This window comes from Microchirus variegatus, assembly GCF_963457635.1.
Source record: "Microchirus variegatus genome assembly, chromosome: 14".
In the NCBI taxonomy this organism is placed as follows: domain Eukaryota; kingdom Metazoa; phylum Chordata; class Actinopteri; order Pleuronectiformes; family Soleidae; genus Microchirus; species Microchirus variegatus.
In genome coordinates, this window is record NC_139815.1 from 11,106,338 (window position 1) to 11,130,571 (window position 24,234).

General features: G+C 41.4%; 1 protein-coding gene across 1 annotated transcript in view; it reads left to right on the forward strand.

Moving 5' to 3' along the window:
* Positions 1-6,983: 6,983 nt before the first annotated feature.
* znf609b (zinc finger protein 609b) overlaps positions 6,984-24,234 on the forward strand; it is a gene marked incomplete at its 5' end in the record, with an annotated part of 60,474 nt that continues 43,223 nt past the window's right edge. Inside the window, one exon of the mRNA XM_083901174.1 lies at positions 6,984-7,742. Coding sequence (XP_083757300.1) covers positions 6,984-7,742 — 759 coding nt within the window. The remainder of the gene's footprint in view (positions 7,743-24,234) is intronic.

Consider the following 24,234-nt stretch of genomic DNA (forward strand, 5'->3'; position numbering starts at 1 on the left):
CATTATATATTAATCTGGTTAGGTTATCGGCTCCAAACATCTGCTGTTTAAATAGTCCACATAATTATAGTGCCTTTGACAAGCACGCCACAAAGTTGCTATTCATTCATGTGTAGCATGGATATTTTTGGAAGTTATCCCAAGACATGTCATCGAGTCTGTCTGCACCAAAGCAAACTCACTATTAGCTTAAACCAACAATTATTATCATAGTTATGGCTGTGTATTGATTCAAAAGTTCTCTTTCAATATCCATAACTTGACTTTGATGCTGAATCATTAACAATTCAGTTTTAAGAAATGAGTTGTAAAGAATTAAAGATGAAGACCCGAGCGACGGCCGCTCTCATATTTATTCTGTGCACTTGGAACATGCACCAGCTTCTCAAAAATACAACGCAGATGCACATCAGTCGCACACACTTTGATTCTTCTATGAGGAACGAACTCCGTCTGGTTCTTATTTTCATCGATTACATCCATTAATTCGGAAAATGGTGGAAAAATGTGTGTTTCAAAGACATCTAACAAATAATTAAAACACTGTCATAGAGAAACTAATAATGCATTCAGTTTAATTTATAAAGGTCCAACTCACACCATGTAACTGATTATTAAAACAATTGGTGATTCATATGAAGACTCATTTGTGTCACTTAAATCAGGGTTAGGGAAATTAGCCGTTGATTTTAGTGTCATTCAATAATCATGATTACCCTTTCCATTGTCTTCTGTTTGTAGCCTATTGAATTGCTATTGAGGATTTGTGTAAGTGTGGGCCATGACCTAAGAAAAGAACTCCATTTTTTTGGGCAGATAAGGAGTTTATACCATAACTTTTTTTTAACCATCTTTAACCTTAAAAAAAAAACAATGGAGAGAGATTTTTGGAGAAGGTCAGGCATATGCTAATATTTATGAACAGATAGAATTTAGTGTGAATCTGGGAAAAGAGTTTAGTGTGGGTGAAGGTTTGAGCTCTCAGCAGACTCTCTAGTTTAGTTTTTAAGCCCCTTGAAAAAGTTTTGCTTTACTCCTTGACATGCTCACTTAAAATAATGTTAATTTTCTGCCCGTTTCCTTGTTAATGATGCCACTTATTCACGTCAACAAGTCAATAATGGTTATCTGAAAATGCCGGCCTTTGGTGTTGTAAACTTTGTGAAGTGCATGCTCAGTCAAGGTTTCGCTGCTGTGAAGGTTTAATTGTCTACTTGAGCAGTCTCTCATGCCACTGGCCTTTTCTTTAATTGCTTATATCTACTGCCAGCAGTATAACCAATCACATTTCCTGTTTTTAAGTTGCACACTATTGTAGTTAACTGTCTGAACAGTCCCAAAGCAGGCATGATAATTTATTAAACTCACTGATTTCCCTGATTTGTCCACCTTGGCCACCAATGAGAGTTGAAACACACAATAAATGGACAGTAGCTTACAGAAAAACTTGACTAGACTTGCTGTCCATCCATCCGTCCATCATCTACCGCTTTATCCTCCATAGGAGGGCTGCGGGGGGTGCTGTGCCTATCTCAGCTGACATATGACGATAGGTGGGGTACACCCTGGACAGCTTGCCAGTCCATAGCAGAGCCACATATAGATACAACAACCCACCATGCACTCACATTCTCACACCTACGGCCAATTTAGAGTGACCAATTCACCTAATCCCCAAATCTGCATGTTTTTGGACTGTGGAAAGAAGCCGGAGAACCCGTGGAAAACCCACGCACACATGGGGAGAACATGCAAACTCCTTGCAGAAAGGCCCTTGTTCCAACCGGGGCTTCGCTGTATGTAATTTTAATTAAACTGTCACAAAGAATGATGCATTGAGGCATTCTTGTGCTGCATATCTCCAAACCCTGGTCATAAAGGTCTGATCAACCACTTCTTAAGTTGCTGTCATATTGAGTCGTACAGCTACTCGTCCACAACAGGCACAAAGATGCTGATACGATATGAACTCGCTGCAGTAGTGGTGATTTGATTGCATTCAATCTTTGTTGAGATGAAATCCAAAAAAATTAATGTTGCTTAATATCTTACTAGTTCCACCTACAACATTTTGTGCAGGCATAGTGACGAAAACATAAAAAAAATCCCCAGTGAGGTCACCTTTCGCTGGTGATTGCGAGTTCCTGTGGTCGACACATTCACTGATAAAGATTGTGGCCGACACACCGACTCCTGATTCCCATCACCTGTATTTGTCTGAGTGCATTTCTATTTTGGTCATCAGCTCAAGCTTGCAATCCATCTACACACAGGTTACTGTGGGGGCTGCTTTTAAATGATCTGTTGCTTATAAATACATTTTCTTTCTGGAGTAAAGCAATTGCAAACGGTTGCCTGTGTCTGGAATAAGTGGATGGTTTTTAGCATTAGCTCGACTACCATTTTACCTTCAGGAAAAGTGTTTACTGGTGTTATATACATCATGTATAAAGTGGGCTTATATCTCCATAGACTTTCGTTAACACTGACTTATTCCTTCCACCACATTTTCCTGGTTGGCTTCATGAGGAATCTGAAAGACATGTCAATTTTTTCAAACGTGGTCGATCTCAGAGGCAGTGGAATGTTTGCGTAGTGTCAAGCACATGGCATCCCGATGTTAAAAATTCTGTTGTGTTGATAGATCTTTCTGTTATTCCCACTTTTGTTCGAAAATATTATTTACAGACTTCACCACATGATCCTCTTTCTTGGCGAAGTGAAGCCACATTTCCAGGTTTCCAGCAACATCGCTGGAAGGGTTTCTCATTATTCCTTTGTGGTTTGCAGCTGTGAATCAAAATGATAAAATGAATGTGATGATCTGATGTATATGTTTTTAGCGCTTGAGTTTTTCTGAACTTAAAAAGTCAACATGGTGTCTGCTGCACTCAGTTCGGGGTTGTTTGTATTAGGGTAGGATTGCAAAGCATGTTTTTACTTGAAGTCGAATTGTTCCTTTTTTTTTATCATCCATAATTTTGCCTCTAGAAAAAAAGATTATTTTCCCAATGGTAAATCTTAAAAGTGCTTCTGACCAAAGTCAAGAAACCCAAACATCCTCTGTTCAAACGCACATTAAACAGAGAGAAGCTAAACAAACCATCGTGTTGCTTCACCATTTGTTTTATTATCTTAGTTATGTGTTTGGTGTTGGGCCAGCCCAAGCGCTCCTCGATATCCCTCGCTATTCAACCAGTCAGTGCTTGTTTGATAGAAACAGCCACAGCTATGCAGAGCATGCAGCGAGTATTTTAGAGGCCCTAAAGTCCTTTCTGTGAGCTATTGCAAACCACACTCACCCCTGTATCTCTGCGAGGCAAGTTAAAGTAACTGTGGCGCAGCATTTTTCAGTCCTTAATGAGGTTTGGAGCTGTGGGAGCAGAGATGAGGCAATAATCATTACGAGTCTATACGTATCTCAATAAAACATCATCATGGCATAGTGAAAGTTTTTACGGTTGTAATTAAATCTGGAACAACTGCAAACAAAGGCCTGGGCTGCTTCACACCAGTAAATATGAATGTATGATGACTGAAGCAAGGATCATATTTAGATATAAAAAGTGTATTTGTTTGTCATTAACACTGGCTTAACACTAGTTTTTCATTCTCTCACATTCAACTGTAATCATACCATGAATATTTCATGTTGACACATGCCTAGTTTGAGAATGTTTCTTTCTCATGCCTGAGCTGAAGGGCCGATTCTTCTTCTTTTTTTAACTGCATTTCAAACTTGAATTTCCCCGTGTGTGTGTTGTTGTCTCATGCACATCAACAAGAATAGATCGAGTTTCACTGTAAGGAGTGCTTATTTTATTATTTAATAAGCACTATGACATCATTTGTGTTTTATGCAAAGATGGTGCTCTTCACAGTCACATGCAGACAACACCAGGTCCCATTTCAGTTGTGTTCCATGGCAAATCATCCACAAAATATCTTCCCCCCCCCCTGTCTTTTTTTTTTCCCCCTGTACTTTCAAGGCGGCCTCACCCTTCCGTGGCCTCTGTGATAGATAGCTGAATGAAACCAGATCTGTGAAAAAAAGGACAAGCACTCTGGGAGATGCACAGCCTGCATGCCTTTCACTCAATGGGGCTCTCATTGGGACATTTCCTCAGACAAGCTTTTTTTCAAAAGGAGCTTGCACTGCAGTTCTGAGTAAGGGCAGTACAGTAGGTCAACTGCCGATAGAGTTACAACCTCTCTTTTGTGGAGGTGTTGGACAAATTAGACCTCACAACTGTTTACCCAGTCAAACAGGGACAGCTGCATCTCTCCGCCCTCCAAAAACCTGCCGCTGACTGTTGTTCCTTTGGGGAGCCATCTGTGAGAAATGAGCATGCACTGCAATCAAATGATTGTTCAACAGTTTTACCTCTGTCACTGCTGGGGGTGATGTGAATGGCCTCTTAAGTGAATCAACATGAGCTCTCCGCATTTCGTGATCCAGCTGCCACTTTGAGCTGTTGTTATAATGAGAGCTGAGTAATGGTTGAGGGTACAAAAATGACTCCTCTTCTGTCAGTCAATGGTAACAACCCGGCTCTTAATCCTGGAGCATTAACTGCAGTTATAGTAAAGGCATGTGTTGCATTTTATTCACCTATTCTGCGGCGATGCAGTGAGTTTATAGAGAGGATATTGTACTGAAGCAGGAAATGCACCAATCCAACTATTTATTCGGTCATAGTTATTCCAGAAGCTTCACGACTTGACTTGATAAGCTTATCTAGATCTGCTGTGTTTACAGGAGGCTAATAGTCTGGAGGTTAGAATATCATCTCAAATAACAAGGTCAGCTTTTTTCTCTGGCTCTGTGGAAATCTTCATTTTACATAATCGTAATAATTTTTTAAGTAGAAATTTCTCCGTTTCACTCACTGTTTCTTTTTAGTTCATCAACTCACTGGTGGTTTAAGGACCGGAGCTTGTTTAGTGCTGAATAGCGTGCAACTTAAAAGTCTATGATTTAACCTGTTGTTAATTTAAGTCAGAAACTAGTAAAAATTACTGCACCTCTAGTTTCTTACTAATGCGTTGTTAGAAAACACATTACTATGAGGTTAAATGCCGCGAACGGCAAATATGTGCACTCCAGCAAGGAAATATTCACACTTATTCAATCTAATTTTTATTAATTTGATATAAAACGAAATTATCCTGGCGACAAATCGGAAACAGAACATTTTTCCGTTTTTAGAGCTTGAATGTGTGAGGTGGGATTGATCTCATCAGCCTTGCCAGCTAAGTTTATGGTCGCCGTAGTGTGCCGGGCGCGCAACAAAAACGTTCGCAAAAATGGACGCGGCTGCGGCGCGGGCCAACTCAGATGCGGTTGTACAAGCATTTTGGCCGAGAGCACTGAGATGTTACGTCCTGTAGGACGTGGAAGAACATGAGCGATTGCTTTGCAAAAGTTGTTTTACAACTGTTTACAGCTGTTGCTCGGCAGCGTACTTTACTTACGCCATCTTCACTGTCGTTCATTTTGTGTGTTTATAGCATGTATTCTGCGTTACTTATTGTGTGACGCAAAAAAACGGTCAACTCTGCTAAAGTCGTATACAGCGCATGTTGGCTAATGACGTTTACCCTGCTTACAAACAACACGTTGAGCATAAATGCCTCCGTGCATGCTTGTAGGCCCCGCGTGAGCATAAACAATGCTTTAGGCTTCATGGCAAGGTGAGATGAGGTCTTCACATGCGAGTTTTAATTATTTACATGCACACACTCAGCTGTCACAGGATTGAAAGTGGAGTGCTGCTTGTTTCCCCCCCTGGCCTTGGTTCATCCTTACATTTAACATCATTATCACCAAGTCATTTACAGCTCTGGGGAAGTTAATTGAGCCACCGGTCTGAAGGTAATAAAAAAAAAAAAAAAAACTACTTTATTTATATAGCTTCTTAACACATGTTACAAAGTGCTTAACAGTAAAATCAAATCAGCTAATTGAAAGAGCAACGGTGTAAAGAGAGAGAGAGGGGAGAGAGACCGGGAACTAGTGTATACGAGAAAATAGAGAAAACAAACATCCACTTCAAAAAGCACATAAGACAATTACATAATTCAGTTAAGATTTACTAAACTTTAATGTACTGTCTCATTTTTCCAAAGAAAGATTTGCAGATACTGAGCAAAAAATACCTCCTTTTCCAAACACTTGCTAATCTGAGTACAAGTTTGAGCTGGAATTGAGTTGGTAACCTCAGTTTATCTGCATCCACATGTCAGAATGAATTACAGCTGGGATCTGCACAGGGATTTTAATTTTTTTGACATGATATGAAACACACATTGACCTTTGGGCTGCATTTTGTAAACAAGAAGAATTAACTGGTGTTCTCCTGAGATGTACACTGGTCCATTCATTCAAGGTTTTTAAGCTCCTCCATCTTGTTAATGCAAGATTACCACTGTGCTCTTGAGTTGAAAAGACACTGCTTTATAAACTATGAGGGGGTGTGAGACCAGGGACTGCTTATTTCCCTTTGTATCAGCAGTGACACTATCAGCAGTGCCTTGTGAATAGAGAGCCAGTCATTCAGAACAGTGGGGCCACCTTGGCAGTCAAAGCAGGATTTAAGCTACATTTCCCATGGTTGCCATGACGACTGTGGGAAGTGATTATGAAGAGAGGGTTTTGGAGCAGTGCTGTCACACAAGTGGGTATTACCATAGTGGTTTGCGCAGTGATCATCGGAGAATTACTGGCTCATGATCAAATGATTTTCTTGTGCCTTGCGCCCAATGAAATGATCAGTTCTGTGATGGCAGAGCTGTTGCTTTAGTTCTGTATTAGAATAATTAGGCTCATCTAACTATTTTTCTTATTTCTCTCTAGGGAGTATGTGGTTAAATGGAACAGGAACAAGTACACCGTGAGGATTCGTTAACCCTTGCCCCGGAGTCCCAACTCACTGAGAGGGAGTCGGACCGCACTGAGGCAATCCTGGGCCGTTGGCACTAAAATGTCCCTAAGTGGTGGCACTGCAGGCGGGAAAGGTGTGGACTCTAATGCGGTGGACACTTATGACAGCGGGGATGAGTGGGATATCGGTGTTGGAAATCTGATTATTGACCTTGACGCTGACTTAGAGAAAGACAAACTTGAGATGTCTGGTACCAAGGACAGTATGGCGGCACCACCCAGTGCGGTGGCAGCGTTACCTGACAACATCAGGTTTGTTAGTCCAGTGTCTGGCTCACAAGGTAAGGAAAGCAAATCCAAATACAAGCGCAGTAAGAACTCTAAAGACAATAGTAGCAAAGCTTCAGTTGGAGATGGCAGTAAAAAAGAAACTGCGGGACGGACTCAGGGGGAGCAGACAGGTACAGCAGTGGGAACAGGAGCTGCTGGCGCTAATTCCATCTCGGGAAGGAATATGGAAAAAGGAGGCAAAGCCTCCCGAGGTGTTCTGAGTGGTAAAAAAGAGAAAGAAGGGGCGAGTGGCAAAAGTAAGAAGGACAAAGCAGATGGGGCCCCAGTTGTAGCAATAGCTGCTTCAGAGATGGATGTTGTGTCTCAAGCCCAAGTTGCTCTGGGGAATAGTCGTAATGCGTCCTTTGAGAACACACAATCAACAGACTTGGCAGAAGCCAATCAAATGGGGAATATTGCACTTGAACAAGTTGGGATAGTACCAGCATTGACCACAAAAACTGAACCAGAGGAGGTGGAAAATGGTAGCAGTGAATGCAAGACATTAAAGAAGGTGAAAAATGAAAAGGTAAGCTTTTATTTATTTCTTTGTGTTCTGTGTTGATGTGCTTGTGTTATTTTACAGATACGTGTTGTGTTATTATATTGTTTTTTTGTCAAAGGCAGTTATTAATTCAAGGCTTTTTTTGTCAAAACACGATCGTGATGTTCATTAGCGGCGATAAATTAATTTCATCTCATAAACAGCATAAACATTGCTCTGCTTCCAAAACTGAATTTTTAATGAAGCTTTGCTGTAAATGTTTAGCTTTGCCCTGAAGTTGTTTAATATCAACACAAACTCTCCCCTTGTTTTATTGGTTTTATCTGGGTGAATTTGCATCTGCATCACAGTAAAGCCGCGTTTCCACTGTGTCGGTTTGGTACAGTGCGGTGCATTTTTGTGTGTTTCCATTAGGAATAGTTCCAAAATAACTGGCACAAACCGTTCCATTCTTTGGTACCCAAAGTAAAATGGTACGGTTAGACCAGCTCCACACACGACAGTCAGCTGATTGGGCAACAGTGTAAATACCCCATGGATGTCGAGGCAAACGCCTGTAGTCTATTCTGATACAAATCTTGGCATCTTGTTGAGACGAACAGTCACAAACCAAGCAGGAAAAAAGGAGCTGCTGGATGTCCTCCATTGTTGTCCGTTGTGTCTCTCTGGTACAACTTCATACTACATGGCTAACTCAGCCCGCACCTCCCCGACCATGTCAAGGTACTGTTCTCAGTCGAAATGCAAGCCCTGACCCAGCACATTCCAAATCGTACCATACTGTACCAAACTCAGCCGCACCATGATGGAAACGCAGCATAAGACTAAACATTGTTCGCTTCTTGAAGTTGTGCTTTGTGATAGCCAGTCCCAGCAGCCTGTGAGATGTTTTCTTTCCCCTGCAGCTGCCTGACATGTGATCTATAAAAACATCTACTGTTTTCTCTTTTATTACCACTCTGTGAGGAAAAAAAAGGGCACCCTTGACAATTATGAAGCAGAGTCCAGCCTTATAAAATGACACACACACAGTGGTCTGTTTCCTTTTTTTTTTATCAGCGGAGGACTGCTTATTCTGAAAGGATGCTTAAACAACGCTGTATGCCATGTAAAAGATTTATACCAGCCAGCATCGGCTGTAAATAACCCCAAGTGTCGTGCTGTACACGAACCAGCAACACTGAAAACACAAGAATATAATAATGGTGTCAGTCATATCGTAGACATCACATTACAGATGTGAAGTTAAGTCAATTTCACATGGCATTACACTTAATTTCCTTTGCACAATTTCAGAAGTGACATTGTTATGCTAGAACAGTGTAAAGATCCCTGTAGCTGTTCACCCACACTTATCTTGTTCACTCAGAGTTGATCTATCACTGTGCCTATTGTACGCCTCATAGCAGCCTTTTCATGCTCTCCCTGTAAGAAAGACAGCCGAGCAGGGAGGTGCTGAGGACTGTTTTTGTCTGTCATCGTGTTCCATTCTTAATCCCACAAGCCCCAGTAATGCCTGGTGGAGCAGTATGTGGGGGAGGGAGCTGGTGCAAAGCACGCCTTCATTGGTTTTCCTGCTGCTCTGAGAGAGGCGTGGGGGATGGGCTGCGAGGAAGCCTGTTTGATTCCTCAAATCCAGGACACCCAGCAATGAGCAGCAAGCTGTAGAGTCTCTGTGGAGCGAGTGCTGTGAAAGGATATTTCAGCAAAGTCTTTGTCATCATAATATACTTAAAATAAAAGGGCTTTTGTGGGCGAATCAAATGAATTGGTTGACAGCGGTGAATAAAGGAGAGGTCACAACTGCTTTTAAACAGCAGCTAACCTGTACAATGTATCCTTGAACAAAAAAAAGGATGTGATTATGTTGATGCACACAGTAATTCTGGCTTGAACAGCAGGTTTTTGTGTTTTTTTTAGATGACAAACCTAATGGGTGTTATTATATTGCTTTTTTCATTTAAAAAACTAAATGACACTGAGATCACATTAGAGAGGCAAACAGGCCATGGTCAAGTACAGCAGTGGTAAAGATGGACCCAGACCTGGAGTTGATAATAAAGCCCAATTTATACTCCTGCGTAAAGTTCTCTACGTCGGTTACAGAGACCCCTCTGCGTCGCCGGAGAGCCTGTCGGAGAGCAGCTGTGCGAAATATGTTTTAAGCGTCCGTCACTCCGTCAAGGCACAACAGAGACAGCAAGGGCTGCGATTGGTCCTCAGCACAGGCTGAGATAATGCTGCTCTGTGCCAGTCATATCTTAAAACAGAAACCACATGTTCAGACTCTAAATGGCTAATTTCTCGCCTCATATGATCTTAAAACTGCGTTCTGGGACACCGAAAAATGAAACTGCCACTGTTTCAATGTTATCCAACAGTCTTTCTCTCTCGGACGCCATTGGTCACTGTAGCCAGAAGCACAACAACCTTGCGTAGCGATCCCTACTGGCGGGAAATTGCATTGCATGTCCGGCACCATGACAGAGAACTATGAAGGCTCGAGGGGTCTCTGTGGTTATGCAGTTGGATAACGCATTACGCAGTTGTAGAAGTATAATGTGGCCTTAAGCATTACACACGGGTACTCAATCTTGAGAGTGCACCATCAACTGGAATGGAAAGTGTTGAGAAACAGGGAGAATGTGCAGTCTGCACATATGGGAAGAATTAACTCAAATTGGAGGTGTACTCTCGAAACTTGGTGGATCACGAAATTTCAGTCTTTCAGGATGTTCTTCATCCAATGTTTATCGTGCGATCATATCGCTGATAACGTCCAATTCAATGTAGCAACAGATACGGTGAATGACGAGCTGATCGGTAATGGCAGAAAGTAGTTCAAAGTGTTCAGCCGAAGGCGACTCTATGCATTTACTTCCAAACAAAGTAAATGTTTTGGTTGGAAAAAGCTTCAGTTGATGTTATTTTTGGCATTTCTGCGATGAAGTAGCTCCAAAGGGAGGGCTCCAAAATGGCTCTTCTCCTGGTAATCATGAGTAACTTGATGTATACATGATGTAACAGGTCTGTTTTGATTGGTGACCAGCTGGAATAGGCATGATAGCTTTCCTGGCATCAGCTGTCACAATCAATGTTGTTTTGGTCTGACGTGCTCAACTGTAGTGACTAGTGGTGTTCATGTAGACAATACATGACCTTAAACACTTTGGGATAACAATTTACATACGTTATAATAAGAGTAGTTACATTAGCGATGTATTTTACATGCCTAACATTGTAACAGATCTTCACTCTTAGAAATAAAAGTGCCAAGTAGAACTATATAAGGTTCTTCGGCTTGTCCTCATAGGAGAACCCTTTTTGGCTAGAGGTAGAACATTTTTTATAAAGGTTCCACCTGGAACCCTTTTGGAGGGTTCCACCAAGAACGCTTTTAAAACCCCTTTATTCAGGAAAGGGGTTTTAAAGGGTTCGCTTGATCAAAATGGTTCTTACTGGAACCATTAGTGTTACCAAGAACCCTTGAAAAACCCTTTCTTCAGAAGCAAATGGTTCCAGGTAGAACCTCAGCCCTTGAAGAAGGACCCTTTTGGAACCATTATTTCTAAGTGTACCAATTACACCCACTTCTGTGTCTAGATTAGTAGTATTACTACTTACATGCGTTTATCACCAAAAAACCTTGAACATTAAATGAATATGTACTAATATATTTCACTTGGTTGAATTTTTTAAGCCACTGAGCGTCACAATATTCTTTAAATTTGTCAAATAAATTGTTAAATATAAATTCCAAAGAAAAAAATAACCTGTATGCCATGACATGGAAGTACAAGCCTTTCATGTTCAAATATTCATCTCATGTTTATTATTACATGGTGAAATGTAATAATATGAGACACCCCCCCCCCCCCCCCCAAAGACTTTAAGTAGTGTTTTAGAGTAGATTTAAAAGGATTAGGTCTCTTATGTCAAAGTGTAATCTAAGCATTAATCAGTATGAGTCTCAGTTGCGATCTTGTTCTCCATGGTAGAGGTGTAATAGCGTGGCCGCATTGTCACTGTCCAAGTTAAAGCTCCCCACAGCATTAGCTCTCTCAGATGCTGAATAAATCATCTCTACCTCCTCCGTACAAGTGCTAACCACCTCTGAGTGAGTCTTACTCTCCCACCTCTCATTATACAAATCTAGAGGAGTAAGGCATTCATCAGCTGCCTCAATGTGCCAGTGGCCTTGATAAATGGAACAGCTCTCATGGAAAATAACATTGGCAATGTTACTTTGGGGGTTGGGGGTGTGGAGTGTGGGTTTGAAGAAAAGGCTGCAGTTGAATGAAAGAGAACAGCCACTGCTCTGCATCACTGCTGATGTCCTGCTCACAGAGCAGCAGATCTCATGAGAGGTAGCTCGAGTTCTTTCTCTAAGCCTTTGCCTGTTTGACTGTCGCCATTGAGAAGAACCAGCTTTTAAAGGTTCTGGGGTAGAAGAGAGACTGGGTCACTTTTTAGAAGGGGAGCAAATTACATTAAGAGGCTCAATACAAAGTGGAGCTGCTGGCTAACCTGTCCAAGCCAATTCTGTCGAGGCAGTTTCCGTATCGAGTGAGCAGAATACACCGCGGAAAAAGAGAACATCTAGTTTCTTAAAGATAAGTCTCTCTTTGATTGTTCAACTGTTATATCTGCTTATATATTTTGCACAAACGTGGTTCTTGAGCATTTTAGGTCTCACGTAGGTCTGAATTCTTATGTCAAACGGCTAATCTGACACATTTCCAGTGTGGGATTAGGACATGCGGCGGCCATATGTTTCCATAAATGTCCAAAACTGACATTCACACAACATTTTTGGTTTTAATTTCTTACTAAAAGTTACTACCTCAATGTGACATTCCTCCCAGGAGCTAAAATCATGGTTGATTTCTGATGTAAACTAGTTCAGCTTGATCATAATCTGAGTTAAAGTGAGGAATTTTGTCTGGGTTTCATTGTAGGGCTTATTATCATGGTTAATCTCAATCAAAATGTGTTCCAAATGGCAAAGGTATGCAAAGTTGCATAAAATGGCTTCATTTTTGCTTAATATATGTCACTCAACTACAGTGTGAAATAAAACAATCAGAAAGGTGATTAATCGGAATCATGTTATGTACAAACCTGGGCTCAAGTGTCCATTTGAAGCCTTCACCTTTTGTCTGTCACTGCCTTTGGCCGCCGCCTCAACGATTCATAGACAAAACACAGCGAGTATAAAAGTGTAAAAGTTATATCAAGGAAGTTGTTGAGTGAGCACAGGTTGGGATGGATATAAAAGTTGTCATATTAACATTTTTGTAATATCTTTTCATGAAATGTTAACATCCACGTCTCGGAGATACTGCATTTTTCTCCAGACTAACACACATGCCATGCATACCGCACATTTTCAAGGTTTACAGTGCCCTATCCGTCACTGACATGCCAGTGCAAATCAGCAGAGATATAAACAGCTGCAGCTTGTGTGTACGCAGAGCGGAGTCCAGTGTTTTCTTGCATGTGCGCGTCAAAACACTTTTGTTTTTGCAGTCGTGAACCTTAACCCCAGAAATCCATATTACAGAGTCCTTATAGCATTAGCTACAATTTTATTTTTCCAGATTTCTCAGCTCATAGAGCAGACCACAGACCCAGAAATTGAATTACAAGAATGTCTTGGCCCACAAAGTTTATGGTCTTGTTGTAGCAGAAATCATTGTTCAGAAGCTCCAGGTTTTTTTTTTTTATTTGGAAATATTTCATGCTGGAACCAGGTCTTTCCAGTCATAAAATGTGCCTGTTTTCACCTTGACCAAAGAAAGAAGTTATTCTGTGTCCTATATCTCTGCATCAGGGACATATTTGGATTGGCTGTGAGTTGTGATGTGCATTATACAATGCAAAATCATCAGTGTATTACTATATCTATATATATAGATATAGATATATCTATATATATATATACATATATATATGTATTACTATACTATAACTATGCATTAGAGATAGACCGATATGTTTTTTTCAGGGCCGATACAGATTATTAGTAGTCAAGGAGTCCGATGACCAATATTTGGTGCCGATATTTGTTTGCAGTAAAAGTGAAAATATTGGTGTCCGAATTTTGGATAATACAAACACCAACACTTAACTTCGTTTAAATGCCTTTAAGCATATGATTATTAAACAGCTTTTCAGATTTGCAACAAGGTTTTTATCTTAGACGATAGATTTAAAGTTCTTACAAAAAGTGCAGGAAGCTCCCAGGCTCAGCAGCATGTCTTATAAACTTCAATGACATTTTAAATAAATAAATTTATCTCTTATCGACCATCAGATTAAGAAAAAAAAAGGCAGCCGATTTGTGTCAAAATGCCGAATATCGGCCCGGCCAATAATCAGTCTATTTATCCCTACTATGCATTGTCACTGTGCTACAATGTTAAAGGTAAGAAATGGTGGGAAAAAACTAATGGTACAGGCTTGGAAATAAAAGTGTTAAGTAAAACCATATAAGGTTATTTGGCTTGTCCTCATAGGAGAACCCTTTTTGACTCCAGGTAGAACCTTTAGAAAGGACACGTAAATCCTCTGAGGCTGGAAGTTTTGGAAGTTTGTGTAGAACTCTGTGCTGCACTGTGCAGCCAAGAAAAGCACACTTTGCAGACTTCCGCTCCTCTGCTACACTCTTAAAAATAAAAGTAGTAAGTAGAACCATATAAGGTTCTTCGGCTTGTCCTCATAGGAGAACCCTTTTTGGCTCTACCCTTATGGAGGGTTCCACCAAGAACCCTTTTAAAACCCTTTATTCAGGAAAGGGGTTTTAAAGGGTTCTCTGGATCAAAATGGTTCTTACTGGGACCATTAGTGTTACAAAGAACCGTTGAAAAAACCTTTCTCCGGGGAAAGGGTTTTTCAGAAGCAAATGGTTCCAGGTAGAACCTCAGCCCTTGTAGAAAGACGCTTTTGGAACCCTTATTTCTAAGAGTGTCACTTGGTGGAGAATAGGGTAATATGCTGAGGTATAATGTGATATTCAGTTTACAATTTACAACATTGTCATTGTTAATAAGCTAAAACAACAGAGTGGTGACTTAACACTTATTGGTTGGTTTTAAAAATTATAACTAATAATAAAAAAAGAATAGATACAAATCTCTTTTCAGTTAATCTAAAAGTTGTGCAAACACAGTATAATGAGGTCATATCTGCAATGTGTAAAAACCGGCATTCATCCCTTTGCAATGTGATAGTTGCTTATTTTAAGTATCACAATAGAAACCCGATGTCATCCTGTTTACAGTGAAATTGTCAAGTGTCAAACATTATTTGAAGAACTGATTTGACAGTGTTTGAAGGGGCTACCAAAAAAAAAGGAAAAGCAATCACATATCTGTTAAACAAAGCTTCCATCATGCTTTGTCTCTTCTCTCCACCCCCCAACCCCCCCCCCCCCCCCCTCCCAGCCTTTCACTCTTTTAAGCTTTCCACAAGGTGTGTTGTGCTCTGTCTGGATCGGCTTACTGTGAGGGAGGCATTTGTGGGGGGAAGGGAGCAAAGAGCTTGTACAACTAATTCAGCTCATGAAAGACTTATGCAGCAAGAGCAGCTGTCTTCCATTGTCATTGCACATTTCCAGCGTGCCTCATTTCGCCTCTCAATGCGTGAGTAGCAAAGAGAGCCAGGGAAGGTAGTAAAGAGGGAAAACAAACTGAAAATAAGCAGTGGGCGGCGGCGGGGGCGAGAAACAAAAAAGGAGACAAGAGAAGCAAATATCAAGACTTTCATTGCCGGCACTTAGTGTAGGCCTGTTTAGTTGTTTTCATTCAAATCGGTGGTGGGGTGAGTGGTTGGACCATAGTCTAATAATAACCCATGAGTCTATTCAGACCCAGTGTGCAGTATGTAGAGAGAATTTTTTTTTTTTTTTTTTTTTAAAGGGCTCTGCTGTGTTCAGGAGACAGAGAGGGCATATGAGGGGTAAAGGGGGTGGCAGGCTAAATAACTGCCTGAGATTAGGAGAGGAGGGAGGGTGGGTTGAACTGTGTTATGAATGGATAGAGTCTTTAACCCCCCCCCCCCACACACACACACACACAAACTGAATAGTTTGTCACAGGCTGCTGCGGCTGTATGTGGAATGAGAGGAACTGGCTGAGAGCTCTTGGATTCCTGAATCCTTGAGGCATGTGGTCTGATTAGCAGAACAAAACCCACACAGTGGGGAGGAGCAGACGTGGCCCCTTCGCCCCCCCCCCCAACCCCAACCCCAACGAGAATGTTCTACCAGTGAGGGAAGAGGTGGCTCAAAATTTGCACTGCCTTGCCACGGTTGTTAAAGAGTTTGCAGACTGTGCTCGAGGATTTCTCACTTGTTAATGAAAGCTTTGTCTCTGTCACAGCTTCCATTGTTGTGGCCATGTAGAATTAATTTCCTCTTAATTCTTCACTCACAGTACTTCGTTCCATGAGTTTTTTTTTTGTTTGGGTGAACTTGCTTAAGTATTCATCAAGTTTGGCTGTGAAACGCTTGATGAGAAACATTCGAGTCCAAGAGCTGCTGGACGACAGCATGAGGAAAGCTTTCAGTTTAATGAAGAGGAAGTTAACAACAAGGCAGTGTTTGAGCAAGTGTGATTATAGACGGGATTATGTTTCCTTCCCTCCTCTTTAATACTTTTCAGAAGGGAGTCTTTGCTGCCAGTTTGTTAAATACAACAAACTCAGGGAATCACCAATGTTTCTGTTGTGAAATTCCTGTCCGTTAATCTATTGTAGGGATGTGAATCTTTGGGTGGCTCACGATTCGATTCCGATTCTTAGGGTCACCATTCGATTCAAAATCGATTCTTGATTCATACAATTCTCGATTCAAAAATTGATACAATGCATAGTGTGTTGAGGCAAATTATGGCATCAAAACAATACAGTTTGTATAAGATAATGTGATCGCACAATGGCAAAAGTTAACATTTATTCATTCAAAACAAATAAAAATGTACTTACTGTACAAAAAAATGAGCTAGCTGCCTTTTTCTCCCAGAAGTTACAAAAATAAACTGTACACAAATAGCACAAACTGGTGAAACTTAAAGGTGCATTATGTAATAAATCTAAAGCAACTGGCCATAACATCCTCCTAATATGTCACAGAGACTCAGGAATAATGTTCCAGTCTGCAAAAAATATTTTGTAGACTGCAAATCATGTTTTGGCATGACGCCGTCTACCAATCATTGCAGTCAGTAGAGTCTCAGCTGCCGAGCAACCACGGGTTGCCAGTTATGTTAGAAAACGAAGCCTAAGAGACCTTGGTATTTTGAATTTGAATGTAGTAACTGTTTTTGGCCACATTCTTACATATGGCACCTTTAAATAAATGTTTTTTTTTTTTTTTTTAAAAAGAATATATATATATATATTCTTTTTTTTCTTCCTAAAATTGAATCGGCCGCCGAATCATGGATGATTAGAATTGTGATTCCTATGTGAATCGATTTTTCTCCCCCACCCCTACTCTATTGCTCTACATCATTGAATGAATACCATTGAAATCCTCAGATACTTATTAAACATTGTTTTGTCAACATACCCTACTAGAGTATTGCCAAGTTTTATAATGTTGAATCAGTTCATTGTTTATATAAATTTAGAAAAAAATGTCCATCAAAATTTCCCCAGAGCCCGACATGACCTCTGTAAATAACTTGTTCTGTCTGAACAACCGTCCAAAAACTAATTAGTTCGTAAATCATCGGATATTTGATAAGACAAAAAAACAGTGTTCAGGCTTAAAGTACTCTGTTCTGCACATCAGCTCCCACACTGTTTGTAATTATTTATAATTGGCCAAAAAAAAAGAGTCTTATTTGGAAAAAAGTACATACATGTCAGACTCGGGTACTTGTCATGTACTTTCTTATTTGAGATACTGGACTGGATAAATTGTAGTTAAGTCTCCTATGAATTGGATGCAATAAAAGCGTGTGCCACAGGGAATGTTTGTTTTCAAGGAATATGAGACATTTATGTTTTTACTGTCAGTTTTTTACCATCAGCTGCCGTTACACACAACTAGGCTTGTCATTTTACACACAGTTAAACCCTCGCAGAGGAAGACAACTGAGCAAACAGACATAATGGCTAATCCATTTTCTCATCTGTCAGATGGTGTTGTTTGGGCGTGTTATTTCGCTGCTTTCTGGCTGAGGAGGCTCTCTGCGTTTATCCCCTCTCGTTACATTTCGCTAGATGTCAAAAGACTCTTCTTTCTGCCAAAAATAGAGCAGTGGTCCAGGAGAAATCAGAGAAGCGAGTGTGCGAGCCTTCCTCTGCGCTCGGTCTTCCCTAAAAGCCAAACGGAGAGGTCAGCCTTGAGAGCAAAGCTTTTTATACAAGCTCCTCTCTAATCCAGTGACTATTTGGAGTATAATTGAATATCATCTGTTAAAACATAAATAACAACCTCGTGTGCATCAAAAGAATTTCACAGCAAAGGTCTTTTGCCTTCCTTTATGACAAGTCTGCATTTGAGATGCACTTGGTTTTGTGCGCGAGTGTGCGTGCTTCCGAGCTTGGAAGTACAGATCTGAGATGAAAGGATTTTCTTTCCTATTCTAATCCACACAGACAGCCAGGCCCTTGTGATTATTCCTGCCCCCTTCTTCTCTATGCATCTCTCTGAATGCAGGGCCTTTCTGATTCACCCTAAAAAGGCTTTCAAAAGGGGATTATACAACTGATAAAATTAAAGAGGGAACTCGCTCGTCCTTTGGGAACAATGTCAAACATTCATGATTCGATGGATGCGTTCCGTGCACACAGTGTACGGCTGACTTTGGAGCGGAGTGTTTTCTGGCTTGCAATTTCCTTTCCTTTTTTTCAACTTCAAATGTGAAACGATATAGTGGTTTATGAACATGTTGGGAACTAGCTCTTGTAAATGCTGTGCAGTTGTTATTACAAATGTCATAGGAGATCTGAGATTGCCATGAAGACAGCAGTGCCCGTGTACACCTTCTTTAATGGTCTACAAGGCTTCTCTTTACATAAACAATTAAAATTAACTAGTTGGTAGTTGACAGTTTTGGAAACATTATTTTCCTGTCAGGGCCAACGGTTGGTGTAGTGGTTAGCGCTCTTGCCTTTGCAGCAAGAAGATCCAGGTTCAAGCCTTTCTGCAAGGAGTTTGCCTTGGATGTTCTCCAGCTTCCTCAGTCCAAAAACATCCAGATTTGGGGATTAGCTGAAGTGGTCACTCTTCATAAATTGACTGTAGGTGTGAGAGTGTGAGGTAATTTGTCTCTATGTGGCCCTGTGATGGACTGGCGAACTGTCCAGGGTGTACCCCGCCTATCGCACTATGTCAGCCCCCCGCGACCCTCCGGTGGAGGATAAAGCGGTAGATAATGGCTTATGGTTGGATCAGTCGGTTTTAAAACATGCATCAAAAAGTCAAAAACAGGAGTGGACCATAGGTTTTTTTTAACCCTAACCCACTGGGCCTTCAAAGGTCGGACTCATGAGGTTAGGGTTACCACTAACCATTTATTGTTTTTGGCAGTATTTGCCTTGGTAATGCAAAATGAGGCTCTTGTATTATTACACTGAAGCCCTTTATGTTAAACACGGTACCAAAAGAGTGTTAGAGCATCATGTGGCTCACTGACCTGAGCCTCAGTCGAGCAACTTAATGCTTCATTACCACGCAATCCCTTAAATCCTCCGCCCAGTGTGCTGCTCTTCAAGAGGAATAGTAAGTACATTACATTCTGTATTAAGTGTAGAAACACCACAGGACACCACCCTGCAATCCCTTAAGGCTAAAGCCCAATTAATACTCCTGCGTAAAGTGCTCTGCGTAGGCTACGCAGAGTCCTCTGCGTCGACGCAGAACCTGTCGAAGAGCCTCTGCGTCATCTCCGGGTGCACAGAATATTTTTTAAGTGTCCGTCACTCCGTCAAGGGACAACGGAGACGGCATGAGCTGCGATTGGTCCTCAGGACAGGCCGAGCGAAGCTGCTCTGTGCCGGCTCACAGTGAGCACCGATCTTCCACAGAGGGCGGAGCTGAACACCGCCAACTTCGTCGCTGCCGAACTATAAATACGTCACATCTTAACACACACAGCACATGTTTAGACTCTAAATGGCCAATTTCTCGCCTCAAATTATCTTAAAACTGCGTTCCGGGACACAGAAAAGTGACAAACGGCCGCTGTTTCAACAACAACAGTCTTTCTCCCTCGGACGCCATTGCTCACTGTAGCCAAAAGCACAACAACCTTGCGCAGCGACCCCTAGTGATCGGGCGGGAAATTGCAGCGCCTATCCGTCACCACGACGCAGAAGTATAAAGGCTCGAGTGGTCTACGTGGTGACGCAGACGGATAACACTTTCGCAGTCGGAGAAGTATAATGTGGCCTTAAAGTGCACAATCTTTTCTTTGTCGTACAGCAGCATTTCAGGAAATGTCTCCATCCACATGAAACTCAAAACATATGCCAGTGGCACCCTAACAGTGTTGATGACTTTTTATAGACTTTTAAGATGTTTCAAATCTGGGATCTGTTTTTAAATAATACCATTTTTGTAACCATTGTGTATTCACCTGCACTTGTTTCCATGTGGACAGGCCCCAAGTGTCTTTGCTTTGCTTCCTACTTGATGACGTGAATCTATTTGACTTTTGATTTATGCCTGACTTGGCAAATGAAGGCTAAGTGTATTTAAATAACGATAAGCTAAGAGTTATTATCAGAGGAACAACCTTATAAACCAGCTCTATATTAAGAGCATTAGCTGCAAAGTGTTCAATGCCAAGCCAGAGCTGTAATAGGTGAATCCAAGTCCCCAATCTAGTGCAACACATGCAAATACTTTGCACTCTTTCTGTTTGTCCCATAAATCTAAATTCCCCAACAGTACAGATGTGTTATCTGTCTTACAACAGGAATCAATTGTATTTGCATGATTGACTCCATTAAAATCCTTGAATGCCATAAGGGGTAAATATAGTTTGTCCTCTGTGTAGCTCTCCTCACAAACTGGTTGTGTGCCAATTACTTTTTTAGTCTCCAGTGTATGAAGGTTGGATTTTCTCATGTTGTTTCCTTCTCTTAAACAAGCGTACCACATGCATCAAAGTCACCCCTGTCACAGAAGAGTTCTTTTATGAATGCTGATCCGCTCACGGGAGGCTCTGTTGGTGTCCTTGAATATAGATGCAGCATTATCTGCTGTAAACACAAAAAGAGTCATCTGTCAAAATAGTCTTCATCCTATTTTTTGCTGTTTTCTCTAACCATTCCTTTTCTAGACCCATTTGGTCTGCAGTTTTTTTGGTGGTTATCGCTCTTTCTTGGGGCCCTCATGTGCCCACATTTCAATAACCATTTTCCTGGGGGTCAGTACTTAAATATGTAATGAATGGCATTTATTTTGAAGGATACATGCAAAATGTCAGAAGAAACCCATGTAAACACAGAGGGGAACATACCAACTTCACATTAAAAATGCAGGGCAAACATCTCGGGTACTTTTATGTCTTATTCATTTTATACCACGAAAGGTTTGATGTTGATGAAGAAATGAAAATGTTGATTTTTTTGGGGAATTAGGGGCATACAATCATTAAATAAAGCGTTTCTGAGACAAAGTTGTGAAGCCACAACATGTTTAAAACATGTTTATAGCCATCAAACTCTTGAATGCATCACAAATTGGTTTTGCCAGACTGCATTTTAAGGGTTTCCAGTCAAGTGTGTTGTGTGGGATTACTGCGTCTACTGTGTTTAATACAACGCCCAGTCAAACTGTGTTATTCATTCAAAAAAAGAAAAGCTGTGCTGTGGCGTGAACAACAGCGGCATATTACCTTTGTAAGTTGACATGATGGGCATATAAGAAACCCCATAATAACATATCTTTTCATCTTTAATCTCAATGTTTGGTCTTTGCCAACTTCTGAGGAAAATATACTCCCTTAAGCTGCTAAATGCTCGTCTGTGTTCACCATGCACACTCCTAACCCTGTCTGTCTGCAGATTGGTGTTAAAACCTGTATTAGAGTGCTGTGTGGCACCTTTTCTAGAGTGTGAAAACATGTGCATCCTGTAGCTGAAAATGGCAGAGTGACAACAGAGGAACTGAACCAAAATATCAAGTTGAAGGGCAAATGGCTAAACCATAAGCTCAAACTTTTTTAGACAAACAGAGAAGAGTTCCAGATTCAGGTTATGCTATGTTCACTTGACACTGAAATATTGATACGAGCAACTTAAGGCATTAACTCTGATTCCTACATTGGGCTTTATCGTATAGCACGTTACAGTACCTATTTTTTTGTGTTTTCATAAGGAGTAGTACCAAAATAACCATCCCCAACCGTTCCATTTTTGGTACCCTTCTCTTGGGGTACCAGAATAATGGTAAGGATGGAGCTAGACCCACGACAGTCGCTCCATTGCGACCGTGTTTCTTCAAAGGCAGCAGTCTATTCTCATACAAAGCTTGATGTCTTGTTGAAACAGCCACAAACCGAGCAGAAGAATACCAAGCTGGTCCGTTATTGTCCATTACATCGTCTGTTGTGTTGCGTTCGATATCGTTGTTGGCGCACTGGTACAGCCTTAGGCTAAATATCTTGCTTGACACGGCCATCGGGCACAGTGCACAGTAAAGGTACTGTTCTAAGGCTTTACCGTTCCAAATCGCACCGTGTACTGTACCAAAACGAACTATACCATGATAGAAACATGGTCACAGAGACTGTGACTAGGGCAGACTATTCTCTCCAATCCCTCCAAGTCAAAAAGAGTAGGAATCAAGCCAGACGGGAGTTCCTTTTTTGTGTCTAACCCTAACATGATTCAATTAATGTAAACACACAGAGTTTGTGTAGTCCTGTCCCCATCACTCAACTCTCACCTTGTTTATTGCTCGTTTTCTCTCATTACACATAAATGTCAGTCAGGAAACACTATACATTATAAACTACTGTAGAACTCGATATGGTAGTGTCATGTCAAGAATGCTAGCCCAGCTAATGTGAGTGAATGTCCTTCCAAGGTTGATCTGCACTCACCAGTAAAGTCTCACAATATTTTACTGACTTGCTCATCTGTTAAGAATGGATAATATTCCTTTTTCGGTTTGTTCTTTGCACTGTGGTTTTTTGTTTGTGGGCAGGCCTTAGGACGCTGCCTGCCGATTGGCTACTGAGTTTTGGAGTGGCAGCTCAATAGACCGGAAGCAGCTTCCTAAAGCCAGATCTAAATAACAAATCAGGGAGCTCAAAGAACAAATCAGGGAGTGCAAAGAACAAGTGAGGGAGCCCAAAGAACAAGTGAGGGAGCCCAAAGAACAAGTGAGGGAGCCCAAAGAACAAGTGAGGGAGCCCAAAGAACAAGTGAGGGAGCCCAAAGAACAAGTGAGGGAGCCCAAAGAACAAGTGAGGGAGCCCAAAGAACAAGTGAGGGAGCCCAAAGAACAAGTGAGGGAGCGCAAAGAACAAGTGAGGGAGCGCAAAGAACAAATCAGGGAGCGCAAAGAGCAAATCAGGGAGCGCAAAGAACAAGTGAGGGAGCGCAAAGAACAAGTGAGGGATCGCAAAGTACAAGTGAGGGAGCGCAAAGAACAAGTGAGGGAGCGCAAAGAACAAATCAGGGAGCGCAAAGAACAAGTGAGGGAGCGCAAAGAACAGGTGAGGGAGCGCAAAGTACAAGTGAGGGAGCGCAAAGAACAAGTGAGGGAGCGCAAGGAACAAGTGAGGGAGCGCAAAGAACAAATCAGGGAGCGCAAAGAACAAATCAGGGAGCGCAAAGAGCAAATCAGGGAGCGCAAAGAGCAAATCAGGGAGCGCAAAGAACAAGTGAGGGAGCGCAAAGAACAAGTGAGGGAGCCCAAAGAACAAGTGAGGGAGCCCAAAGAACAAGTGAGGGAGCCCAAAGAACAAGTGAGGGAGCGCAAAGAACAAGTGAGGGAGCCCAAAGAACAAGTGAGGGAGCGCAAAGAACAGGTGAGGGAGCGCAAAGTACAAGTGAGGGAGCCCAAAGAACAAGTGAGGGAGCGCAAAGAACAAGTGAGGGAGCCCAAAGAACAAGTGAGGGAGCGCAAAGAACAAATCAGGGAGCGCAAAGAGCAAATCAGGGAGCGCAAAGAACAAGTGAGGGAGCGCAAAGTACAAGTGAGGGAGCGCAAAGAACAAATCAGGGAGCGCAAAGAACAAGTGTTTTTTCAAACAATAAAATGCAATATTTCTGTCGCTCCTTAAAATCTAATTCCATAGAACGCTAACATCTAACATGCTACCATCAGCATTTCCAAGTAGCCCAATAGGAATTCAATGTGTTTGTGTTGTGGCAAGACAAGACGACGTGTCAGTGGACCAATAAAGGTGGAGTTAATATGGAAATGAGCTCCTCTTTGTAGTGGAGGCTGGGGAGTTGTTCAGTCCTTGGTGATGAGCTGAGCTCCCACATTTCAATTATATTTTGTGAGTAGGGCCTCTGTCCATCTGGAAAACTAAATTATATT